Genomic DNA, 22,574 nt, shown 5'->3' with positions numbered 1-22,574 from the left:
CCCGTGCTAGACAACCTTAACATTCACCATCATATTTACTCAACATTACTGTCAGATTCATGAAAAATGCCATCTCCACATTTTCAGAACATTGCCACATACGATGATACATCGATACGGTCAATTAGATTTTCTGTATGTGTTTTGTGTGTGTCAGGGAGCGACGGATATTCTCTGCTTGACGTGCAGCTCTTAGTCAAAAAATTTATATTAGTTAACGTTAAAAAAGATGTGAAAGATACCTTTATTGTAGAAGATATTTTGATTGTGTAGAGCAAAATGTCACGACTTAATAAAAGTTCTACACAGTTGAATGTCTACCACACTTGTTGGTAATACCCGTCATTCAATACCTAAGATTTTATTAATATTATCATACGTTTGAATTTGTTTAGCGCTTACTTTGATTATTATTATTATTATTATTATTAGTAGTAGTAGTAGTAGTAGTAGTAGTAGTAGTAGTAGAAGTATACCTATTATAATTATTATTATTGATCCGGTTCCCTGAATTAAGCCTGAATACGTTCCATCCCCCCACAGGGGGGGGGATATTATTATTATTATTGACTTCATTGTAATAATGTTTGTGTGTTTAACAGTGTTGAAATATAAAGTATGGAGGGTCATGTTACTGCATGACTGGGCAGGTACATCGTTATGCATTTAATGATGTTTACGTCAGTTTGCTGACATTACTCATGGTCAGGCGACCCCACAACCCCGGCGACCCCACAACCCCGGCGACCCCACAACCCCGGCCACCCTACAACCCCGGCCACTCCACAACCCCGGCGACCCCACAACCCCGGCGACCCCACAACCCCGGCGACCCCACAACCCCGGCCACCCCACAACCCCGGGGACCCCACAACCCCGGCCACCCCACAACCCCGGCCACCCCACAACCCCCGCCACCCCACAACCCCGGCCACCCCACCACCCCGGGGACCCCACAACCCCGGGGACCCCACAACCCCGGGGACCCCACAACCCCGGCCACCCCACAACCCCGGCCACCCCACAACCCCGGCCACCCCACAACCCCGGCCACCCCACAGCCCCGGCGACCCCACAACCCCGGCCACCCCACAACCCCGGCCACCCCACAACCCCGGCCACCCCACAACCCCGGCCACCCCACAACCCCGGCCACCCCACAACCCCGGCCACCCCACAACCCCGGCGACCCCACAACCCCGGCGACCCCACAACCCCCGCGGCCCCCCAACCCCCGCCACCTCACAACCCCGGCCACCCCACAACCCCGGCCACCCCACAACCCCGGCCACCCCACAACCCCGGCCACCCCACAACCCGGGCGACCCCACAACCCCGGCGACCCCACCACCCCCGCCACCCCACAACCCCGGCCACCCCACAACCCCGGCCACCCCACAACCCCGGCCACCCCACAACCCCGGCCACCCCACAACCCCGGCCACCCCACAACCCCTGCGACCCCACAACCCCGGCCACCCCACAACCCCGGCCACCCCACAACCCCGGCCACCCCACAACCCCGGCCACCCCACAACCCCACCGACCCCACAACCCCGGCATACCAGTTATCAAAACTTATACCGACTTTTTTTTATTAATGTAACAGCCGTCGACAAATTAGAGGTACACAGTTATTTTGTACAATGCAGTCTCTAGATATGGGACACATTTGGGTTTTAGGCCCACTTACCCGCACTTCGGTAAATGATTTTGTCGTACCTTAATCTGTAGTTATTTTGGCTTATTGGTAAACCACCTGTGTCCCTACCACACTCTTGTATAGTTGCTGGTAAACCGGTCACAATTATTGAAACGTCACGAACGTAATGTGGACGTAATGTATGTAATACAAGACCAGTGTTTCTTCCCACAAGACCAGTGTTTCTTCCCACAAGACCAGTGTTTCTTCCTACAAGACCAGTGTTTCTTCCCACAAGACCAGTGTTTCTTCCTACAAGACCAGTGTTTCTTCCCACAAGACCAGTGTTTCTTTCTACAAGACCAGTGTTTCTTCCCACAAGACCAGTGTTTCTTCCCACAAGACCAGTGTTTCTTCCCACAAGACCAGTGTTTCTTCCCACAAGACCAGTGTTTCTTCCCACAAGACCAGTGTTTCTTTCTACAAGACCAGTGTTTCTTCCCACAAGACCAGTGTTTCTTCCCACAAGACAAGTGTTTCTTCCCACAAGACCAGTGTTTCTTCCCACAAGACCAGTGTTTCTTCCCACAAGACCAGTGTTTCTTCCCACAAGACCAGTGTTTCTTCCCACAAGACCAGTGTTTCTTCCCACAAGACCAGTGTTTCTTCCCACAAGACCAGTGGGTGGCTAACACTCCCTACCCTGGGTTAAAAATTCTCAACAAATCTTAACCCTTCCACATCCTGGTTCCCCTCAAGGAAGGTTCCTTGATGTTGGCGAGGGGGCTCTTGATTTAGGGAATTGGATCTGTGCTCCAGTTCCCCGAATTAAGCCTGAATGCCTTCCACATCCCCCCCCCAGGCGCTGTATAATCCTCCGGGTTTAGCACTTCCCCCTTGATTATAATAATAATAATCCACATCCTGGTCCGTGGCCTGGTAGGAAAAGCTCTCGCTTCACATGCTGAGTGTCCGGGTTCAATTCCCGGCAAGGGTGGAAAACATTGGTTGTGTTTCCTTACACCGGTTGTCTATGGTCACCCATCAGTAAAAATGGGTACCTGGGTGTTAGTGGACTGGTGTGGGTCGCATCCTGGGACAAAACTGACCTAATTTGCGGGAAATGCTCAGCATAAGCAGCTTTCTATATAGTAGTATGTTATTGATGTCAACTATGATCTGTATACCTTGTACTTGTATACCTTGTACATGTACTTGTATACCTTGTACATGTACTTGTATACCTTGTACATGTACTTGTATACCTTGTACATGTACTTGTATACCTTGTACATGTACTTGTATACCTTGTACATGTACTTGTATACCTTGTACATGTACTTGTATACCTTGTACATGTACTGGTATACCTTGTACATGTACTTGTATACCTTGTACATGTACTTGTATACCTTGTACATGTACACCTTGTACATGTACTTGTATACATTGTACATGTACTGGTATACCTTGTGCATGTACTTGTATACCTTGTACATGTACTGGTATACCTTGTACATGTACTTGTATACCTTGTACATGTACTTGTATACCTTGTACATGTACTTGTATACCTTGTACATGTACTTGTAGAAATAAAGATATTATTACCTATTCCTGTACATGGGCAATCCCTCCCACACACTCCCACGTTTCTCCACCTCCCCTCTAGCACTCCCACATTTCTCCACCTCCCCTATATCACCCCCATGTTTCCCTATCTATCACTCCCACGTTTCCCCATCCGTTTATCACCCACGTTTCCCCACTTCCTGTTTATTACTCCCACGTTTATCTACCTTCCGTTTATCACGTTTCCCCACCTCCGTTTATCACTCCCACGTTTCCCCACCTCCCGTTTATCACTCCCACGTTTCCCTCCCGTTTATCACTCACGTTTCCCCACCTCCCGTTTACCACTCCCACGTTTCCCCACCTCCCGTTTATCACACGTTTCCCTCCCGTTATCACTCCCACGTTTCCCTGCTGTTTATCACTCCCACGTTTCCCTCCTGTTTATCGCTCCCACGTTTCCCTCCCGTTTATCACTCCCACGTTTCCCTCCCGTTTATCACTCACGTTTCCCCACCTCCCGTTTATCACACGTTTCCCTCCCGTTATCACTCCCACGTTTCCCTGCTGTTTATCACTCCCACGTTTCCCTCCTGTTTATCACTCCCACGTTTCCCTCCTGTTTATCGCTCCCACGTTTCCCTCCCGTTTATCACTCCCACGTTTCCCTCCCGTTTATCACTCACGTTTCCCCACCGTTTATCACTCCCAATTTTCCCCACCGTTTATCACTCCCACGTTTCCCCACCGTTTATCACTCCCAATTTTCCCCACCGTTTATCACTCCCACGTTTCCCCACCTCCGTTTATCACTCCCACATTTCCCCACCTCCCGTTTATCACTCCCAATTTTCCCCACCGTTTATCACTCCCACGTTTCCCCACTTCCCGTTTATCACTCCCACGTTTCCCTACCTCTCGTTTATCACTCCCACGTTTCCCTACCTCCCATTTATCACTCCCACGTTTCCCTACCTCTCGTTTATCACTCCCACGTTTCCCTACCTCTCGTTTATCACTCCCACGTTTCCCTACCTCTCGTTTATCACTCCCACGTTTCCCCATTTCCCGTTTATCACTCCCACGTTTCCCTACCTCCCATTTATCACTCCCACGTTTCCCCATTTCCCGTTTATCACTCCCACGTTTCCCTACCTCCCATTTATCACTCCCACGTTTATGTATCACTCCCACGTTTCCCTATAAGGTATCACTGTTACCTTCCACTCCCACGTTTCCCTACGTTTATCTCCCAGGTCCCCCGTGTATCACTCCCACGTTTCCCTACGTTTACCACTCTTTCCAGGTTTACCCCTGTTTACCACTCCCACGTTTCTCCTAGGTCTCCCACGTTTCCCTACCTCTCGTTTATCACTCCCACGTTTCCCTACCTCTCGTTTATCACTCCCACGTTCCCTACCTCTCGTTTATCACTCCCACGTTTATGTAACTCCCTTGTATAAGGTAGTGGTTATTCCACCCACTTCCACGTTTCTCCAGGTCCCCTGTACCACCCCCACGTTTCTCCACCTCCCACGTACAAGGTGGTGGTTTATTTAAGTGGTTAAGAATGACGGAAAACGAGTGTGGGTGGACGTGTGGTGGGCCCTGCAGTGAGCGTGGCCCCATTAAATCACCCAAAAACCATTCTGGTGTCAAAACCATAACTACCATGAGAGTGGGCATGGGACCCTGAGGGCCCAGGGCACACACTCCCACAGGTATAGCTGTCAGTAACAGGTGGCGCGCAAGTAGAGGCTGTCAGAAGGTAAATATCCTCGCTACTGAAAGTCTTTTTTTTACAAACTATTTCTATGTGGTTGTGTTTCAAGTCAGTAGAAAGAAGTTTGTAGCCCGTGTGGGTGTGTCTCTCTCTCTATCACTCATCAGCCAGCATGAATACCAGGGTGAGTGTGACTTGCCTAGTCTGGGTGATTTACTGTACTGTGTGGGGGGGGGGGATAATAGTGAATAATTGTTGCTTTGAGGTGATGTGATGGACTCACTGATGTGGTTTGTTAAAATTGTGATTGTTAAACACACCAGTGTAATGGTAGTGAGGGTGATATATTTCACCATGATGGTGATATATTTCACCATGATGGTGATATATTTCACCACGATGGTGATATATTTCACCTTGATATATTTCACCATGATGGTGATATATTTCACCTTGATATATTTCACCATGATGGTGATATATTTCACCATGATGGTGATATATTTCACCTTGATATATTTCACCATGATGGTGATATATTTCACCATGATGGTGATATATTTCACCATGATGGTGATATATTTCACCACGATGGTGATATATTTCACCTTGATATATTTCACCACGATGGTGATATATTTCACCTTGATATATTTCACCATGATGGTGATACATGTCACCATGATGGTGATATATTTCACCATGATGGTGATATATCAGTTTCATTTCTTGATCCTACTAGTTTTTTTTTTTTCTGTGCAATATCCTGTTTCTAAAAATAATTCCTGATACAGCTAGTTTTTACGCTGCATCGTATACGACTAATAATGAATTCGTAATAATCAAGTTTTGCTCCTTATGGGAATTTCGCTGTAATTTATTCTTTAAGTAATCAAGGACCCAGGTGATATATTTTTAAATATATAACATAGTGTTTGCTCACGTGTCCTTTTCAGTCTATAGATGTCCAGTATTAGGTTGGTTTTGTTATGGATATTTTTTGATGATTAGATGTAAGAAATGTAACCTAATGTAACTCAACTTTAAATAACCTTAATCTAATATAAAATAACCTAATGTAACCTAATATAACTCAACCTAAAATAACCTAATGTAACCAAATATAAATCAACCTTAAATAACCTACTATAAATCAACCTTAAATAACCTACTATAAATCAACCTTAAATAACCTACTATAAATCAACCTTAACCTACTATAAATCAACCTTAAATAACCTACTATAAATCAACCTTAAATAACCTACTATAAATCAACCTTAAATAACCTACTATAAATCAACCTTAAATAACCTAATATAGGTCAACCTTAAATAACCTAATATAATCTAACTTGACCTTAAATAACATAAAGTAACTAAACCTTACTCCACCAGCAGACGATGTGGGATTGGCTCGTCTTTGTTTATATTCACTGTGATTAGCCCTATGTGCTGCTTGTCTCACAAAGTGTAAATGTATCATTTTTGCTGATATCTCACAAAATAACAGTTTCCACAAGAAATCTCAATTTGTGCTCAGCAACAGACAGCATACTTTTATTTTAAAATAGAAAATAATGACTGATTTCTCACAAGGACTTGATCTCTATATTAGCCATATGTTTTTCGTAACCGTTGTTCTAAGTTTTTTTTTATTTAAGCATCAATCATAGATAATCATACACAAGTTATAGTGCTTCATATAGTCTTGTAAAATGCAATTTACGTACCTCATCCATAATGTATTTTCATAGTAAAATTAATGTGCATGGTTAGCACATTTTAAGAAATTTCCGTTGAGCAGAATTCAGTGAAGGGAGGTGCATAGATGTAGGAGGACTTTTGATCCAAGGAACTGAAGTTCATCCTTTCTTGGATCAGGCTTGATTACCTCCCATTCCCCAGGTACTATGGGAGCCTTCCCCTCAAGGAAGGTTCCTTGACGCTGGTGAGGGGCTCTTTATCTAGGGAATTGGATCTGTGCTCCAGTTCCCTGAATTGAGCCTGAATACCTTCCATCCCGCCCCCCCCCCCATGCGTTTTATAATCCTAAGGGTTTAGCGCTCCCACATGATTATAATAATAATATGGGAGCCTTATGAGTTTAGCACTTCTCCATGAAAATTCATTAATATTATTGAATACACTTTCACAATTATCCCCCTGAAGAATTTAAAATTTATTGAGGGTAAGTAAGTTTATTTAGGTGCAGGTGCACATAAGTTTAGTTATCATACCTAGTAACATGTACATTATCTAGGATAACTCAAAAAAAAAGTCACGACGTTTCCATTGGGGTCATAGTTGCTTTGATGTTTTATTGCTTGATTTTTTTAATATTAAATGGGTTGTGCAGTGGACAGTTATATTTGGGTAAATAGGATTACAGCTACTTTTAGGTAATAAAACATAATGTACCATAATATTAACTAATCCAAAATTACTCCTTTGCTAGGTTGGGTTAAGTTGTATACCAAAAAGCTTTCTCCATATCCCAGAAGTATAAATGTCCCTGTTGCACAACCCCCTAAATTGACAGTTAAGAGTTGTATCGTAGGGATAAAGAACATGACCCCAGTGATGATAAACCATGTTAGGTAAAAGGACACAAGTGCATCTAATGTGACATTTTATTGTGGTAACATTTCGCTCTCCAAGAGCTTTGTCAAGCTCCTCCTTGAAGACAGCCAGGGGTCTGTTGGAAATTCCCCTTATGTATGCTGGGAGGCAGTTACAGTGGAACCTTGGCACTTAAACTTAATTGGTTCCAGAAGGCAGTCCAAGTTCTAATCTGTTCAGGTACAGAATGAATTTTTCCAACTGATTTTCTTTTTGGTTGGCTGTTATCACTAACCCTCTTAGGCCCCATGGTGATTTTATTTATACAAATATAAAAAAACACCAAAAAATGCGAAGAAACGCGAATTAGTTTACAGCGAAGTTCTGGCAGGTCGTGTTTGTTTGGTTGAGTGCCAAGCAAATGCTCGACTACTAAGCGATTTGTTTACTGAACAAAGCATTCGAATAACGAATTGTTCAAGTATGGAGCTGTTCGAGTACCAAGGTTCCACTGTATAGTAATTATAATAATAATAATAGTGTGTGAGTAAATATGTATGATTGTAAACGTTAATATTGAGAAATTCTCAAACCTGTTCGTTAAATGTCATTTAATACTGTTACTCTCTTGTTAATGTTCTTATATAGATAACTGGGATGTAGGTGGTAATCCAGTCCTGGTATTTCCACAGCCAAATATATTGGTGGCACCTCCATATATCATGGGTGTGTTATAGCTCAGTGGTAATTTAGGTCATAATCAAAGGACATGGATTAGATTCCTGGGCAAGGTGAACCATATAAGCAGGTTTCTTGACACCTGCTTTTCCTGTTCACCAAGCAGTAAACTGATCCCTAGCAGTTACTTTGTTATTGTGGGGTCGTATCCTGTGGAAGGACTGAACGACCTAAATGGAATTGAGCTACACAGCTTAGCTTTCTTGGGTTATTAACCCTACCCTTTGGGATTAATAATCCAGAGAAAGTCCTCTTCCAGTAGGGAGGCTGTCACTGCTCTTTGTGCTCTAGTTAATAGTTTCAACTTTAATTTTCTAATTATCTTGAGCTTTAGAGCAAGGTGTGCCTTTTTCTTGAAATGTGTACAATACTCCAAATTAATATACGTATCTACCTACTACTGTATAAAAGTAACATTTATAAAAATTAAAAAGGTAATTCTTCACATTATATCCTCCAGTTGTGAACTGGGCATGGTGGCACCTGTTGTCTTTCTCAAATAACATTTTCATGTGAAGAACAAAAGTTATATTGAGCAATATAATCTCATTATTATGTGTGTAGTAATAAGTTCCTAAACACAAAAATAAGTGTCTCAGGTGGAAAGTACTGTATTAAATTTCTGTACAATTTTCTAAAAACAATTTTTTTTTTAAATAAAGCTAAGTTTTAATATAAAATTTGATTAAAATTGCTGTTAATGTTGCCATTATTTGGGCCTATGTCGTGAGAGAGTACTATCTGTTTAAGAGGTTATTAGTATAATAATCCTGAAAATACATTTAATTATTACTTTGCGCTGTAATGGCAGGTGGTGTCCATGAGTGAAGAGTTACGAAGAGCGCTATACTCCTCGGGTTCCCTCACCAGCCTAGATCTTGAAGCCTTCCTGCCTGACATCAATGGTGCATCAGAAATCATCACAGATGTTGTTCGAAAGGTATGTGGCAGATTTTGTACAGTTTGTAATCAGTATACAGCATATTGTGACAATATAGAATAATTTTTGCAGTACTGTACAGTATAGCATATGCTGTACCAAACTTACCATCTGGTGTTGTATTAATAAATTGATAAAAATTTTGTTTTGTAATTTGAGCAGTACAAACATGAACAGAGAAATATAAAGAACCAAACTATGATAATTCATAAAAAACATTCTAAAGAGCTGCATGATATTCATTGATGCTACAAAGCCACAACAAACATTATACTTTATGAATTTTGACCTCCATACAAGTAAAATAAATTCTAACCACATAGTTTTCCATCGCCTTTTAAAAGAAGACAGATTAATGAGTGTGGCTAGTGTACAGGTTTAAATCTCGTGTATGCATATGACTTGGTCAGTCAGGTGTAGAGATTTTGTTGAAGTAGTCATGAAAGCAATCGGTTGTACACCACACATGCACATACATGTACTCGGGGACAGCCACATGTAAGTCAGCTGTAAGAAGTAGCTGAAGGCAAGGGTACTGTTATTTCTTTGGCCATTTTCAAGGCCAATGGATACATGATGCTATTATATACTATTTCCTTACACCTGTTGTCCTGTTCACCTAGCAGCAAATAGGTACCTGGGTGTTAGTCGACTGGTGTGGGTCGCATCCTGGGGGACAAGATTAAGGACCCCAATGACGACTGACTTTTTCTACAAAATGGGTTATAAGTTAGACAAATCTAGAGGATTTACTGTTATGCAATACTGTATCTTATATTTGTGAATGTATATTAGACCCACCAGCTGACGTGTATTAGATGTGTGAGGTCATTTGTTTACTCTTGAATATCGGCAAAAATTTAACATTTCTGCTACTTTGAGCTCAGTTTCAAGCCATTTCTTAAAACCAATCAAAATCATCTCTATTTCTGTAATATGTCTTCCATTCTATCAAATGAGACCAAGAAATCGCAAATACACCTATAAAAAACATACGAAAAAAACACTGCAAAGTTGCTGTTTTAATCGAAAAATCATGATTTCATTTTTTTTCTCTCATTATACACAGTGTGCTGCAGGATCTGTTTTATGTGGTGCACACATACCACATAGATGTATTCATATCTAGGCCCAAATGTACCACTCACAGTCCTCGATGACGCACTGACTTTCTTGGGTTATCCTGGGTGAAGCTAACCCTCCATGGGGATAATATTAAAGTAAAGCTTTTGAGGCCGAACGAAATCTAGACAGTTAAAGAAAGTGGCAGCTCATGGCATTGGAGGAAAAGTGCTCTCGTGGATCTTACTGACAGGAAGCAGAGTGTGTCCATAAATGGGGTTAAATCCGAGTGGGGATCTGTAACAAGTGGCGTTCCACAGGGATCAGTCTTGGGCCCGTTGTTGTTTATTAATTACTGTACTTCATTTTTCAGCTCATTGTGTTGATTATTAGAGCTTTTTTTTTTTTTTTTTTTTTTTTATTTTTTTTTTTTTTTTTTTTTTTTTTTTTTTTTGACTTGTTGATGCATATAACATCATGTGTTTGTACACAGAGTCTGTACAGGAAGTTGCCAGCCCGTGCCCAGGGTTACTCGTGGAAACTGGTGTTTAGCACAGCAGAGAATGGTTTCAGCCTCAACTCCCTCTACCGCAAGATGAGTGATGTCGATTCCCCCATCATGCTCTTTATCCAAGACACTCATCAAAATGTGAGGATTACCAGTTAAAAGTATTTTCATTTTTTTCTCAACCCCAAGGCAGGGGTGACCCAAAAAAGAAAGAAACCTCTTCACTATCATTCACACAATATCACTGTCTTTGCAGAGGTGCCCAAATATGACAGTTTAGATGTCACTCCAAACAGCCAATATCCCAAACCCCACCTTTCAATTGAAGTGTAGGCATTGTACTTCCCATCTCTGGGACTCGAGTCCGGCTAACCGGCTCGTCAGGTCCCGAAAACCATTAGTCTCCATTCACTCCTGTCTAGCACACTCGCACAAGCCTGCTGCATGTCCAGGCCCCTTGCACACAAAACCTCTTATACTCCCTCTCTCCATTCTTTCCTAGGATGACCCCTATCCCTCCTCCCCTCCACTACAGATGTATACACCCTCTAAGTCAACCTCTTTTGCTCCATCCTTTCTAAATGCCCAAACCACCTCAATAATCCCTCTTCAGCCCTCTAAATAATACTTTCAATATCTCCACACCCCCTCCTAATTTCCACACATTAAAATATACTGTTGTAGTGTGATTTCAACATGCAGTGATTGCTGTAGTATTAAGAAGTCTTTTCTAAGTAAAATTTGTATTTTTTCCGTAGGTTATTTGTCATGTTAACCTTTACGTTTTTTTATAATACAATTGATAATTATTTCACTCTTGAATATTGCTAATAGTTGGTTTTTGGGTATTATAGAATGCTATTAAAATTTTGGGACTTTAAGTATGCCAAATTTTTAGTTAGGCCATAAATTTGGGGAAAATTAGGTAATAATACTGTGAGAATTAATTAAATGATAAATTCATGGGGTGATCTTTCAGCACCACCACCATGATAAATGTTTGGAGTTTATATATTAGTTTGCCATATTCTGTTGGACTGTCCTGTACATCACCGAGCACGCATAATTTACCTCTGACTTTGTCACTGCTGTAACACCCTTACTTTATCTTCCTTCCTTGCTGACTGCCCCACCTTTGACGCCGTTTCTTTGAGTTTGTGATAACAAATTTATTACCCAACCTTTGATTATACTGCCTTACAAACTCTTTTTCTCCATTATACTCTTCACCCTTTCAGATCATACATATTTCACAGTTCAAACTCTCTCCCCTGCAGCACTGTATGACTGATGGGTTTAGCACATAGTTTTGATTATTATTATAATAATAATAAAAATTATAATTAGAGTTTGTATGGCTACCACCTTGTATGCCATTCGTATATAAATTGTTTATCACCATGGGAGTCATAAGTATGATTAACAGATGACTAAATTAGCTGCGTTCTACATGGCAGTGAATCCTTTCAGCATTTTCATATCCTTTGCATTATCAGTGTGAGAATACCAGAGATAATGTTTATATAAAAATTGATAGGAATTCTCCCTCAATATCATTTTGTTTTCCTATCACTGATTGTGAGGATAATGAAACCATGCCTTAAATCTTTTGTTTAAATAGAATTATTAGCACGAATTAGTTTATAAGAGCATCCTAATAGTTGACACAGATGTGCCTTGGACCATCGCTGCCCTTAATATCAAAATTCAAATAAGTTTATTTCACCATGATACGTTGTTCATACAGATATGGGTTACAGTTAAGTGCATGTTGAAAGCCCATTGTTATGCAGAGCATTTTGGGCAAGGGCATATCACTGTACATAATTATGAAAAAAATAACAGGACATAATAATAATTAATTTCTACCAGTACATGTACCTCTCCTCACTCAACGACTAAGTTCTGTTCCTAAGACCACGTTGGTAAACAAATTTGTCGCTAAGCAAGGAGCATACTATAATGGTAGTGAGTTTGTGTCAGTCATCTTTGATATTGTTTTAATGTCACCTTTGCACCATTTATAACATTTTTAGTATATTTTTATATGTTTATAGAGTAGTTTTTTTTTTTCTGTCTCTGTCTGTCACACACACACACACACACACACACACACACACACACACAGGAGGTAAGACTCGACCCCTACAACCACAAATAGGTGAGTACACTGCATGGAATAGACAAGGTGGACAAAGACAGGATGTTCCAGGGAGGGGACACAGAAACAAGAGGCCACAATTGGAAGTTGAAGACACAAATGAGTCAGAGAGATAGTAGGAAGTATTTCTTCAGTCATAGAGTTGTAAGGCAGTGGAATAGCCTAGAAAATGACGTAGTGGAGGCAGGAACCATACACAGTTTTAAGACGAGGTTTGATAAAGCTCATGGAGCGGGGAGAGAGAGGGCCCAGTAGCAACCAGTGAAGAGGCGGGGCCAGGAGCTAAGACTCGACCCCTGCAACCACAAATAGGTGAGTACACACACACACACACACACACACACACACACACACACACACACACACCCCAAACCAGCCGTATCCCACAGAGGCAGGATGGCCCAAAAAGAAAAACAAAAGTTTCTCTTTTTCAATTTAGTTATACAGAAGGGGGTTACTAGCCCCTTGCTCCCAGCATTTTAGTCGCCTCTTACAACACGCATGGCTTACGGAGGAAGAATTCTGTTCCACTTCCCCATGGAGATAACAGGAAATAAACAAGAACTAGTAAGAAAATAAAAGAAAACCCAGAGGGGTGTGTACAGGTCTCCCTCATCATTCGCGAGGGTTAGGGGATCAAGAGCCTCGCGAATGTTGAAAAACCGTGAATGTTTGGTGCCCCAATATATTGTAGGGAAATATAATACAATACTGCTTCCTTAACTTGTTGAACCATGAACAATCGTAATTGTACTAAATATATACATGTTATGCTTTAATAACATGTATGTTATTAAATACCACAGACTCCACCAATGCCTCCACCACTTCCCCAACCACTGCGAGTCCCTACTACCCTCCCTCCGACCCCCGCAACTGGCAGCCAGCCCTCCCACCACTCAGTGGGGTGAATGTTTTGTTTGTTCATTATTTGCTATTAAACTACAGTATAAATAATGTAAACCCATTCATGACTGCATATTGGAATGGCTATTCGGACAGGTATTGGACGGTGACATCATGTGTTTAGTCTTGAACACAGCAAAGAATCAAACATTTCTGCTACTGCTAATAATAACAATAGTAATAATAATAATAATAATAATAATATAATAATAATAATATGATATAATTGAAGAAGGAAATTGTACAAAAATACGAGGGAGTGGTTGACACATCGTCAGTGTGGCTTTGTTTATGCTGGAGTGAACATTAGTCTCCCTGCTCTTCCAAACATTTCACAATAATTCAGCGGTTGAGGCAGTGGTATTTAATAACATATATGTTATAAATAATAATAGTACATATTAATAACATGTATTATTATTATTAATAACATGTATGTTATTAAATACCACTGCCTCAATCTCTTCCTCACCCACTGCCTCAGTCGCTGCTTCAACAGTTGCCTCAATAGCTGCCTCAACAGCTGCCTCAATCGCTTCCTCAACAGCTGCCTCAGTGACCACTGCCTCAATCGCTGCCTCAACAGCTGCCTCAGTGACCACTGCCTCAACAGCTGCCTCAATCGCTGCCTCAATTGCTGCCTCAATCGCTGCCTCAATCGCTGCCTCAATCGCTGCCTCAATCGCTGCCTCAATCGCTGCCTCAATCGCTGCCTCAATCGCTGCCTCAATCGCTGCCTCAATCGCTGCCTCATGCACTGCCTCAACAGCTGCCTCAACAGCTGCCTCACCCACTGCCTCAACTGCTGCCTCAACAGCTGCCTCACCCACTGCCTCAATCGCTGCCTCACCCACTGCCACAATCGCTGCCTCAACAGCTGCCTCACCCACTGCCTCAATCGCTGCCTTACCCACTGCTTCAATCGCTGCCTCAACAGCTGCCTCACCCACTGCCTCACCCACTGCCACAATCGCTGCCTCAACAGCTGCCTCACCCACTGCCTCAATCGCTGCCTTACCCACTGACTCAACAGCTGCCTCAACAGCTGCCTCACCCACTGCCTCAATCGCTGCCTCAACAGCTGCCTCACCCACTGCCTCAATCACTGCCTCACCCACTGCCACAATCGCTGCCTCAACAGCTGCCTCACCCACTGCCACAATCGCTGCCTCAACAGCTGCCTCACCCACTGCCTCAATCGCTGCCTCACCCACTGCCTCAATCGCTGCCTCACCCACTGCCTCAATCGCTGCTTACCCACTGCCTCAATCGCTGCCTCACCCACTGCCACAATCGCTGCCTCAACAGCTGCCTCAACCACTGCCTCTACCACTCCAGTCGCACTCAATCTACAAGTACCAAACACAATGAATTATTGTGAAATGTTTATTAGAGCAGGGAGACTAATGTTCACTCCAGCATAAACAAAGCCACACTGACGATGTGTCAACCACTCCCTCGTATTTTTGTACAACTTCCTTCTTCAATTATATCGTATTTATTATTATTATTATTATTATTATTATTATTATTATTACTATTGTTATTATTAGCAGTAGCAGAAATGTTTGATTCTTTGCTGTGTTCAAGAGTAAACACATGTCACCGTCCAATACCTGTCCGAATAACCATTCCAATATGCAGTCATGAATGGGTTTACATTATTTATACTGCAGTTTAATAGCAAATAATGAACAAACAAAACACTCACCACACTGAGTGGTGGGAGGGCTGGCTGCCAGTTGCGGGGGTCGGAGGGAGGGTAGTAGGGACTCGCAGGTGGCGGGAAACTTGAATATGATTTGGCGGCTGGGAATTTGGCGGTTGGGAATTCGCGAATGTGTGAAGCCCGCGAAAGCTGAAAACGTGAATGTTGAGGGAGACCTGTATATACATATATGATTGTACATGTATGTGTAGTGTGACCTAAGTGTAAGAAGAAGTAGCAAGACGTACCCAAAATCTTGCATGTTTGAGACAGAAAAAAAGACGCTAGCAATCCTACCGTCATGTAAAACAATTACAGGCTTCCGTTTTACACTCGCTTGGCAGGATGGTAGTACCTCCCTGGGCGGTTGCTGTTTACCAGCCTACTACCTAGGAGTAGTGTACTGTATATTATAATAAACAGAATAGAGGAAATCAGCTCTAATATACATTATTTTGGTATGCATATTGGTTAGAGCCCATCGTAAATCCAAGTCATTGGTATACGAATACATAGCTAAGTGAGGAGAGGCTGTACAATTTATACAGGTCTGGCCAACATCAGTGACATACTGCTATATACAGAGCCCCCTGTTATGTAGAGCATTATGGGAAAATTAGGTCAATTTTGTCCCAGGATGTGACCCACACCAGTTGACTAACACCCAGGTACCAATTTTACTGCTAGGTGAACATGGACAGCAGGTGTCTTAAGAAAACACATCCTAATGTTTCCACCTGTACCAGGGATCAATCCCTGGACCTCAGCATGTGAGCTGAGTGTGCTAGCAATCGAGCTACCTAGTAATAACCTTAAACTTTTCTTGTTTTGATAAGTTTCTCACTTTTTTTTTGATGAAAGATAAGGTATTACTCTGATCATATTTTTTTTTTTTTTAAATGTTAGCTGTCTTCCACTGAGGCATGCTGACCCAAAAAAGAACACTTACACCATCATTCACACGTCAATTAGTCTGTTCAGATGTCACTGAACAGTATATACCATATTTAGTTAAAAAAAAAAAAAAGACCAGTAATATGCAGTGTTTTTGCTGATGTTGGCAGGTGATTGTGAATGTGGGAGCTGATAGTAGTGATAATACTGTCATACATTTGTACAGGTATTATAGTCGCATCAACCCTCTCCACACATTTCCAAATTAACAAGCAGTGACAACATAATTTAAGGAATGGGAAAAAACTTTATTCTTGGTGAATTGCAGAGCTTACAAAAAAATGGTTAGGATCCCAGAATTGTTACACATTTTAATAATCAGATTCAATGCTAAACCCACAAGGATCATACAGCCCAGAATTGTTATATTTTTTCTATATGTACTTCAGTTTAATTAATATGGGTTTTTAATTTAACATTCTGTTTTTAGTAGTGCAACTATGTTAAAACAAGGGTCAAATTTGTTACACATTGTGTGTAAAAAATAAGATAGAGGTGTTGGTAATGTTACATTTTAGGATTGACAATTTTATATATACAATTCATATGAAATTTTAGAGGTAGTAGGTTGGTAGACAGCAACCACCCAGGGAGGTACTACCGTTCTGCCAAGTGAGTGTAAAACGAAAGCCTGTAATTGTTTTACACGATGGTAGGATTGCTGGTGTCTTTTGTCTCTCATAAATATGCAAGATTACAGGTACGTCTTGCTACTTCTACTTACACTTAGGTCACACTAAACATACATGTACACGTTTATTTATACACACTCATCTGAGTTTTCTTTGATTTTATCTTAGTTATTGTTCTAATTACTTTTCCTTTTATATCCATGGGGAAGTGGAATAAGAATCTTTACTCCGTAAGCCATGCATGTTGTAAAAGTCATCTAAAATGCCAGGAACAATGGGCTAGTAACCCCTTTTCCTGTAAAAATTACTAAAAAGAATAAGAAGAAAATTGTCAAAGTGGGAAGTTTGAATGTGCGTGGATGTTGTGCGAATGATAAGAAAGAGATGATTGTGGATGTTATGAATGAGAAGAAGCTGGATGTCCTGGCTTTAAGTGAAACAAAGCTGAAGGGGGTGGGTGAGTTTCAGTGGAGAGGAATAAATGGGATTAGGTCAGGGGTTTCTAATAGAGTTAGAGCTAAAGAAGGAGTAGCAATAATGTTGAAGGATAAGCTATGGCAGGAAAAGAGGGACTACAAATGTATTAATTCAAGGATTATGTGGAGTAAAATAAAGGATGTGAGAAGTGGGTTATAGTAAGCATTTATGCACCTGAGGAAGAGAGAAGTATAGAGGAGAGAGAGATTTTGGAAAATGTTGAGTAATTGCGTGGGGAGTTTTGAACCAAGTGTGAGAGTACTTTTGTTGGGGTTCTTAATGGTAAAGTGGGAATAAATGTTGTGGAGGGAGTAGTAGGTAAATTTGGGGTGCCAGGGGTAAATGTAAATGGGGAGCCTTTAATTGAGCTATGTGTAGAAAGAGGTTTGGTAATAAGTAATACATATTTTATGAAAAAGAGGATAAATAAATATACAAGGTATGATGTAGCACGTAATGAAAGTAGTTTGTTAGATTATGTATTGGTGGATAAAAGGTTGATGGGTAGGCTTCAGGATGTACATGTTTATAGAGGGGCAACTGATATATCGAATCATTATCTAGTTGTAGCTACAGTTAGAGTAAGAGGTAGATGGGATGAGGAAAATGGCAACAAGTAAGAGGGAAGTGAAAGTGTATAAACTAAGGGAGGAGGAAGTTCAGGTGAAATATAAGCAACTATTGGCAGAAAGGTGGGCTGGTGCAAGTATGAGTAGTGGGGGGGGGGGGGGATGAAGAGGGTTAGAATAGTTTTAAAAAAGCAGTATTAGAATGTGGGGCAGAAATTTGTGGTTATAGGAGGGTGGGTGCAGGAGGAAAGAGGAGTGATTGGCGGAATGATGAAATAAAGGGTGTGATAAAAGAAGAAAAGGTAGCTTATAAGAGGTATTTACAAAGCAGAAGTGTTATAAGAAGAGTAGAGTATATGGAGAGTAAAAGAAAGGTGAAGAGAGTGGTGAGAGTGTGCAAAAGGAGAGCGGATGATAGTGGGAGAGGTACTGTCAAGGAATTTTAATGAAAATAAGAAAAAAATTTGGAGTGAGTTAAACAAGTTAAGAAAGCCTAGGGAACAAATGGATTTATCAGTTAAAATCAGAGAAGGGGAGTTAGTAGATGGGGAGATGGAGGTATTAGGTAGATGGCGAGATGGAGGTATTAGGTAGATGGCGAGTATATTTTGAGGAACTTTTAAATGTCGACGAAGAAAGGGAGGCAGTCATTTCGTGCACTGGCCAGGGAGATATATCATCTTTTAGGAGTGAAGAAGAGCAGGATGCGAGTGTGGGGGAGGTGCATGATGCATTATGTAGAATGAAAGGGGGTAAAGCGGCTGGAACTGACGGGATCATGACAGAAATGTTAAAAGCAGGGGAGGACATAGTGTTGGAGTGGTTGGTATTTTTGTTTAATAAATATATGAAAGAGGGGAAGGTACCTAGGGATTGGCAGAGAGCATGTATAGTCCCTTTATATAAAGGGAAGGGGGACAAAAGAGATTGTAAAAATTATAGAGGAAAAAGTTTACTGGGTATACCAGGAAAAGTGTAAGGTAGGGTTATTATTGAAAGAATTAGAGGCAAGACAGAATGTAGAATTGCGGAGGAGCAAGGAGGTTTTAGAGTGGGTAGGAGATGTGTAGATCAGGTGTTTACATTGAAGCATATATGTGAGCAGTATTTAGATAAAGGTAGGGAAGTTTTTATTGCATTTATGGATTTAGAAAAGGCATATGATAGTGAATAGGGGAGCAATATGGCAGATGTTGCAAATGTATTGAATAGGTGGCAAGTTACTAAATGCTGTAAAGAGATTTTATGAGGATTGTGAGGCTCATGTTAGGGTGTGTAGGAGAGGGAGACTACTTCCCGGTAAAAGTAGGTCTTAGACAGGGATGTGTAATGTCACCATGGTTGTTTAATATATTTATAGATGGGGTTGTAAAAGAAGTAAATGCTAGGGTGTTTGGGAGAGGGGTGGGATTAAATTATGGGGAATTAAATACATAATGGGAAGTGACAGTTACTTGTTGCTGATGATACTGTGCTTATGGGAGATTCTAAAGAAAAATTGCAAAGGTTAGTGAACGAATTTGGGAATGTGTGTAAAGGTAGAAAGTTGAAAGTGAACATAGAAAAGAGTAAGGTGATGAGAGTATCAAATGATTTAGATAAAGAAAAATTGGATATCAAATTGGGGAGGAGGAGTATGGAAGAAGTGAATGTTTTCAGATATTTGGGAGTTGATGTGTCAGCAGATGGATTTATGAAGGATGAGGTTAATCATAGAATTGATGAAGGAGAAAAGGTGAGTGGTGCATTGAGGTATATGTGGAGACAAAAAAAAATGCTATCTATGGAGGCAAAGAAGGGAATGTATGAAAGTATAGTAGTGCCAACACTCTTATATGGGTGTGAAACTTGGGTTGTAAATGCTGCAGCAAGGAAGCAGTTGGAGGCAGTGGAGATGTCCTGTCTAAGAGCAGTGTGTGGTGTAAATATTATGCAGAAAATTTGGAGTGTGGAAATTAGGAGAAGGTGTGGAGTTAATAAAAGTATTAGAGGGCTGAAGAGGGTTTGTTGAGGTGGTTTAGTAATTTAGAGAAAGGATCAAAGTAGAATGACATGGAGAGCGTATAAATCTGTAGGAGAAGGAAGGCAGGGTAGGGGTCGTCCTCAAAAAGGTTGGAGGGAGGGGGTAAAGGAGGTGTTGTGGGCGAGGGGTTTGGACTTCCAGCAAGCATGCATGAGCATGTTAGATAGGAGTGAATGGGGACAAATGATATTTGGGACCTGACGATCTCTTGGAGTGTGAGCAGGGTAATATTTAGTGAAGGGATTCAGGGAAACCGGTTATTTTCATATAGTCGGACTTGAGTCCTGGAAATGGGAAGTACAATGCCTGCACTTTAAAGGAGGGGTTTGGGATATTGGCAGTTTGGAGGGATATGTTGTGTATCTTTATATGTGTATGCTTCTAGACTGTTGTATTCTGAGCACCTCTGCAAAAACAGTGATAATGTGCGAGTGTGGTGAAAGTGTTGAATGATGATGAAAGTATTTTCTTTTTGGGGATTTTCTTTCTTTCTTGGGTCACCCTGCCTCGGTGGGAGACGGCCGACTTGTTGGACAACAAAAAAAAAAAAAAAAAAAAACTTCTAAACTGCTGTATTCTGGGCACCTCTGCAAAAACAGTGATTATGTGTGAGGTGAAAGTGTTGAATGATGATGAAAGCATTTTCTTTTTGGGGATTTTCTTTCTCTTTGGGTCACCCTGCCTCGGTGGGAGACGGCCGACTTGTTGAAAAAAAAAAAAATGAAATTTTATTTTTCATTGAACAGTTTTAACCCTTTCACTGTCTCTCACATGTGGCATTGAGGCCAGTGTTGCTCACATAGATCTATATTGTCTTAAATAATAGTTGCCTCAAATATTCTGTGATTCTAAAATTCTGGCTTAGACATGAGAGAATGGGTCTATCTGGTGGGTGTGTTCAGTATAGAGAAAATCCTGACCCAAGCAGTGCATGATGGGAATGGCTAGCCTCTGATTCTGTGTTATGGCTAAAATAATGAAATTTAGGTGTTTTAATGTTTTAATGACTGTACTTTTGATAGACTGAAAGACATGTTAGTGAAATAAAATGATTTTAGCAAGTTTCAGACCAAAATAATCTCAAATGTTTGGTTTCCGGCAATTTTTCTGAGGAAGGGTAGGGGCCCTGAACTCTCCCTCAGTCAGTTTTTTTTTATATAGGTCTTTCAATTATTTGGATGGCTCAAACCATAATCAATCATTGTTGGTTATATTTTATTAGCTGGGATTAGATATAGCATTTTGCTTCTGAAGCAGCTAGTTTGTATATCCCACATTCATCCTATAGATGGTAGTGTAAGAGCATGTGGATACACAAATGGCCTAGGAACTAGGCCTCAAAAGGGTTAAAAGGATTACATCTGGATTTATATCTGCAGTTGACTTATCTGTCAAATAAGGTAAAACTTTTTTTTTTTTTTTTTTTTTTGTGATGGATTCAAATATGAGAGGTCTGGGATGTAATTAGTGAATATAGGAAAGTGGTTGCTTTAGTGGCTAGAGTGCCCACAGTGTTTATTTTGAACTATTTTTAAATTGAATTTTATGTAAAATTGGCCAAATTACCACCTAGGTAATTTGTAGGGTAGTTCTGATAGTTGTACAGGTAATTTCTTGTGTTCAATCAACACAACAGAAAGCATACTCATGAAATGGCCAGGAATTGGGTGGGTTTGAGAAATGGAATTGGCCTAAAATTTACCTCAGAGTGGGTGAAATTGATTATTTTTTGTGAGAAACATAAAAGTTAAAGGTTTTAGATCGCATTGTTTTTTTCTTCATCCAGAGATTTGCAACAATAAGTACAGTGGAACCTCGGTTTTCATGATTAATTCGTTTGAAAAAGTTTGATGAAAACCAGATCATACGAAAATGAAGTAATGTTTCCCATAAGAAATAATGTAAATCCAATTAAACCGTTCCAGACACCCAAAAATATTAACAAAGAATACATTTAGAGAATCTCTATAGTTTTACATACAGAAAACAATGAGAAATCAATATAAATGACTAATGGATAAATGAACATTTAGCATCACTACTACTATTATTGAAGACTCTTGTTGGCGTATGGAAGATGGCAAGGAGGGGATAGAGAGGTTATTGTTTGGGAGGGAAATCCCTTTCCATAAGGACTTCAGGTATCAAGGCCCTATCTGGGGTTACTTCCCTTCTTTGTCTTTTACTGGTACAAGAACCAGCTTGAGTCACTGGACCCCTGTCACACAAAAAAATCTGTCCAGAGGTCAGTTTCTGGCATCTCTTTAAGAGTTGCCTAAAATGGGACAAGGGATTTTCATTGAACATGTTGCAGACAAGGCTTGCAGCAGCTTTAAGGTGATATTTCTCCACAAAACTTTGCAATTCACTCCACTTTGCACACATGTCCTTTGTGCCT

The 22,574-nt window shown here is 40.9% G+C and overlaps 1 protein-coding gene across 4 annotated transcripts in view; it reads left to right on the top strand.

The window, feature by feature from the left end:
• LOC128703002 (uncharacterized) overlaps positions 1-22,574 on the top strand; it is an 805,350-nt gene that overhangs the window by 779,875 nt on the left and 2,901 nt on the right. For all 4 annotated transcript variants that reach the window (XM_053797525.2, XM_053797523.2, XM_053797522.2 and 1 more), the window contains 2 exons: positions 9,048-9,176; positions 10,732-10,887. In XM_053797525.2, the coding sequence (XP_053653500.2) occupies positions 9,048-9,176; positions 10,732-10,887 (285 nt within the window). The remainder of the gene's footprint in view (positions 1-9,047; positions 9,177-10,731; positions 10,888-22,574) is intronic.

The sequence above is a fragment of the Cherax quadricarinatus genome, chromosome 86, assembly GCF_038502225.1.
Source record: "Cherax quadricarinatus isolate ZL_2023a chromosome 86, ASM3850222v1, whole genome shotgun sequence".
In the NCBI taxonomy this organism is placed as follows: Eukaryota; Metazoa; Arthropoda; class Malacostraca; order Decapoda; family Parastacidae; genus Cherax; species Cherax quadricarinatus.
Note: the sequence above shows the minus strand (reverse complement) of the source record. Positions and strands in the feature narration are given on the sequence as shown.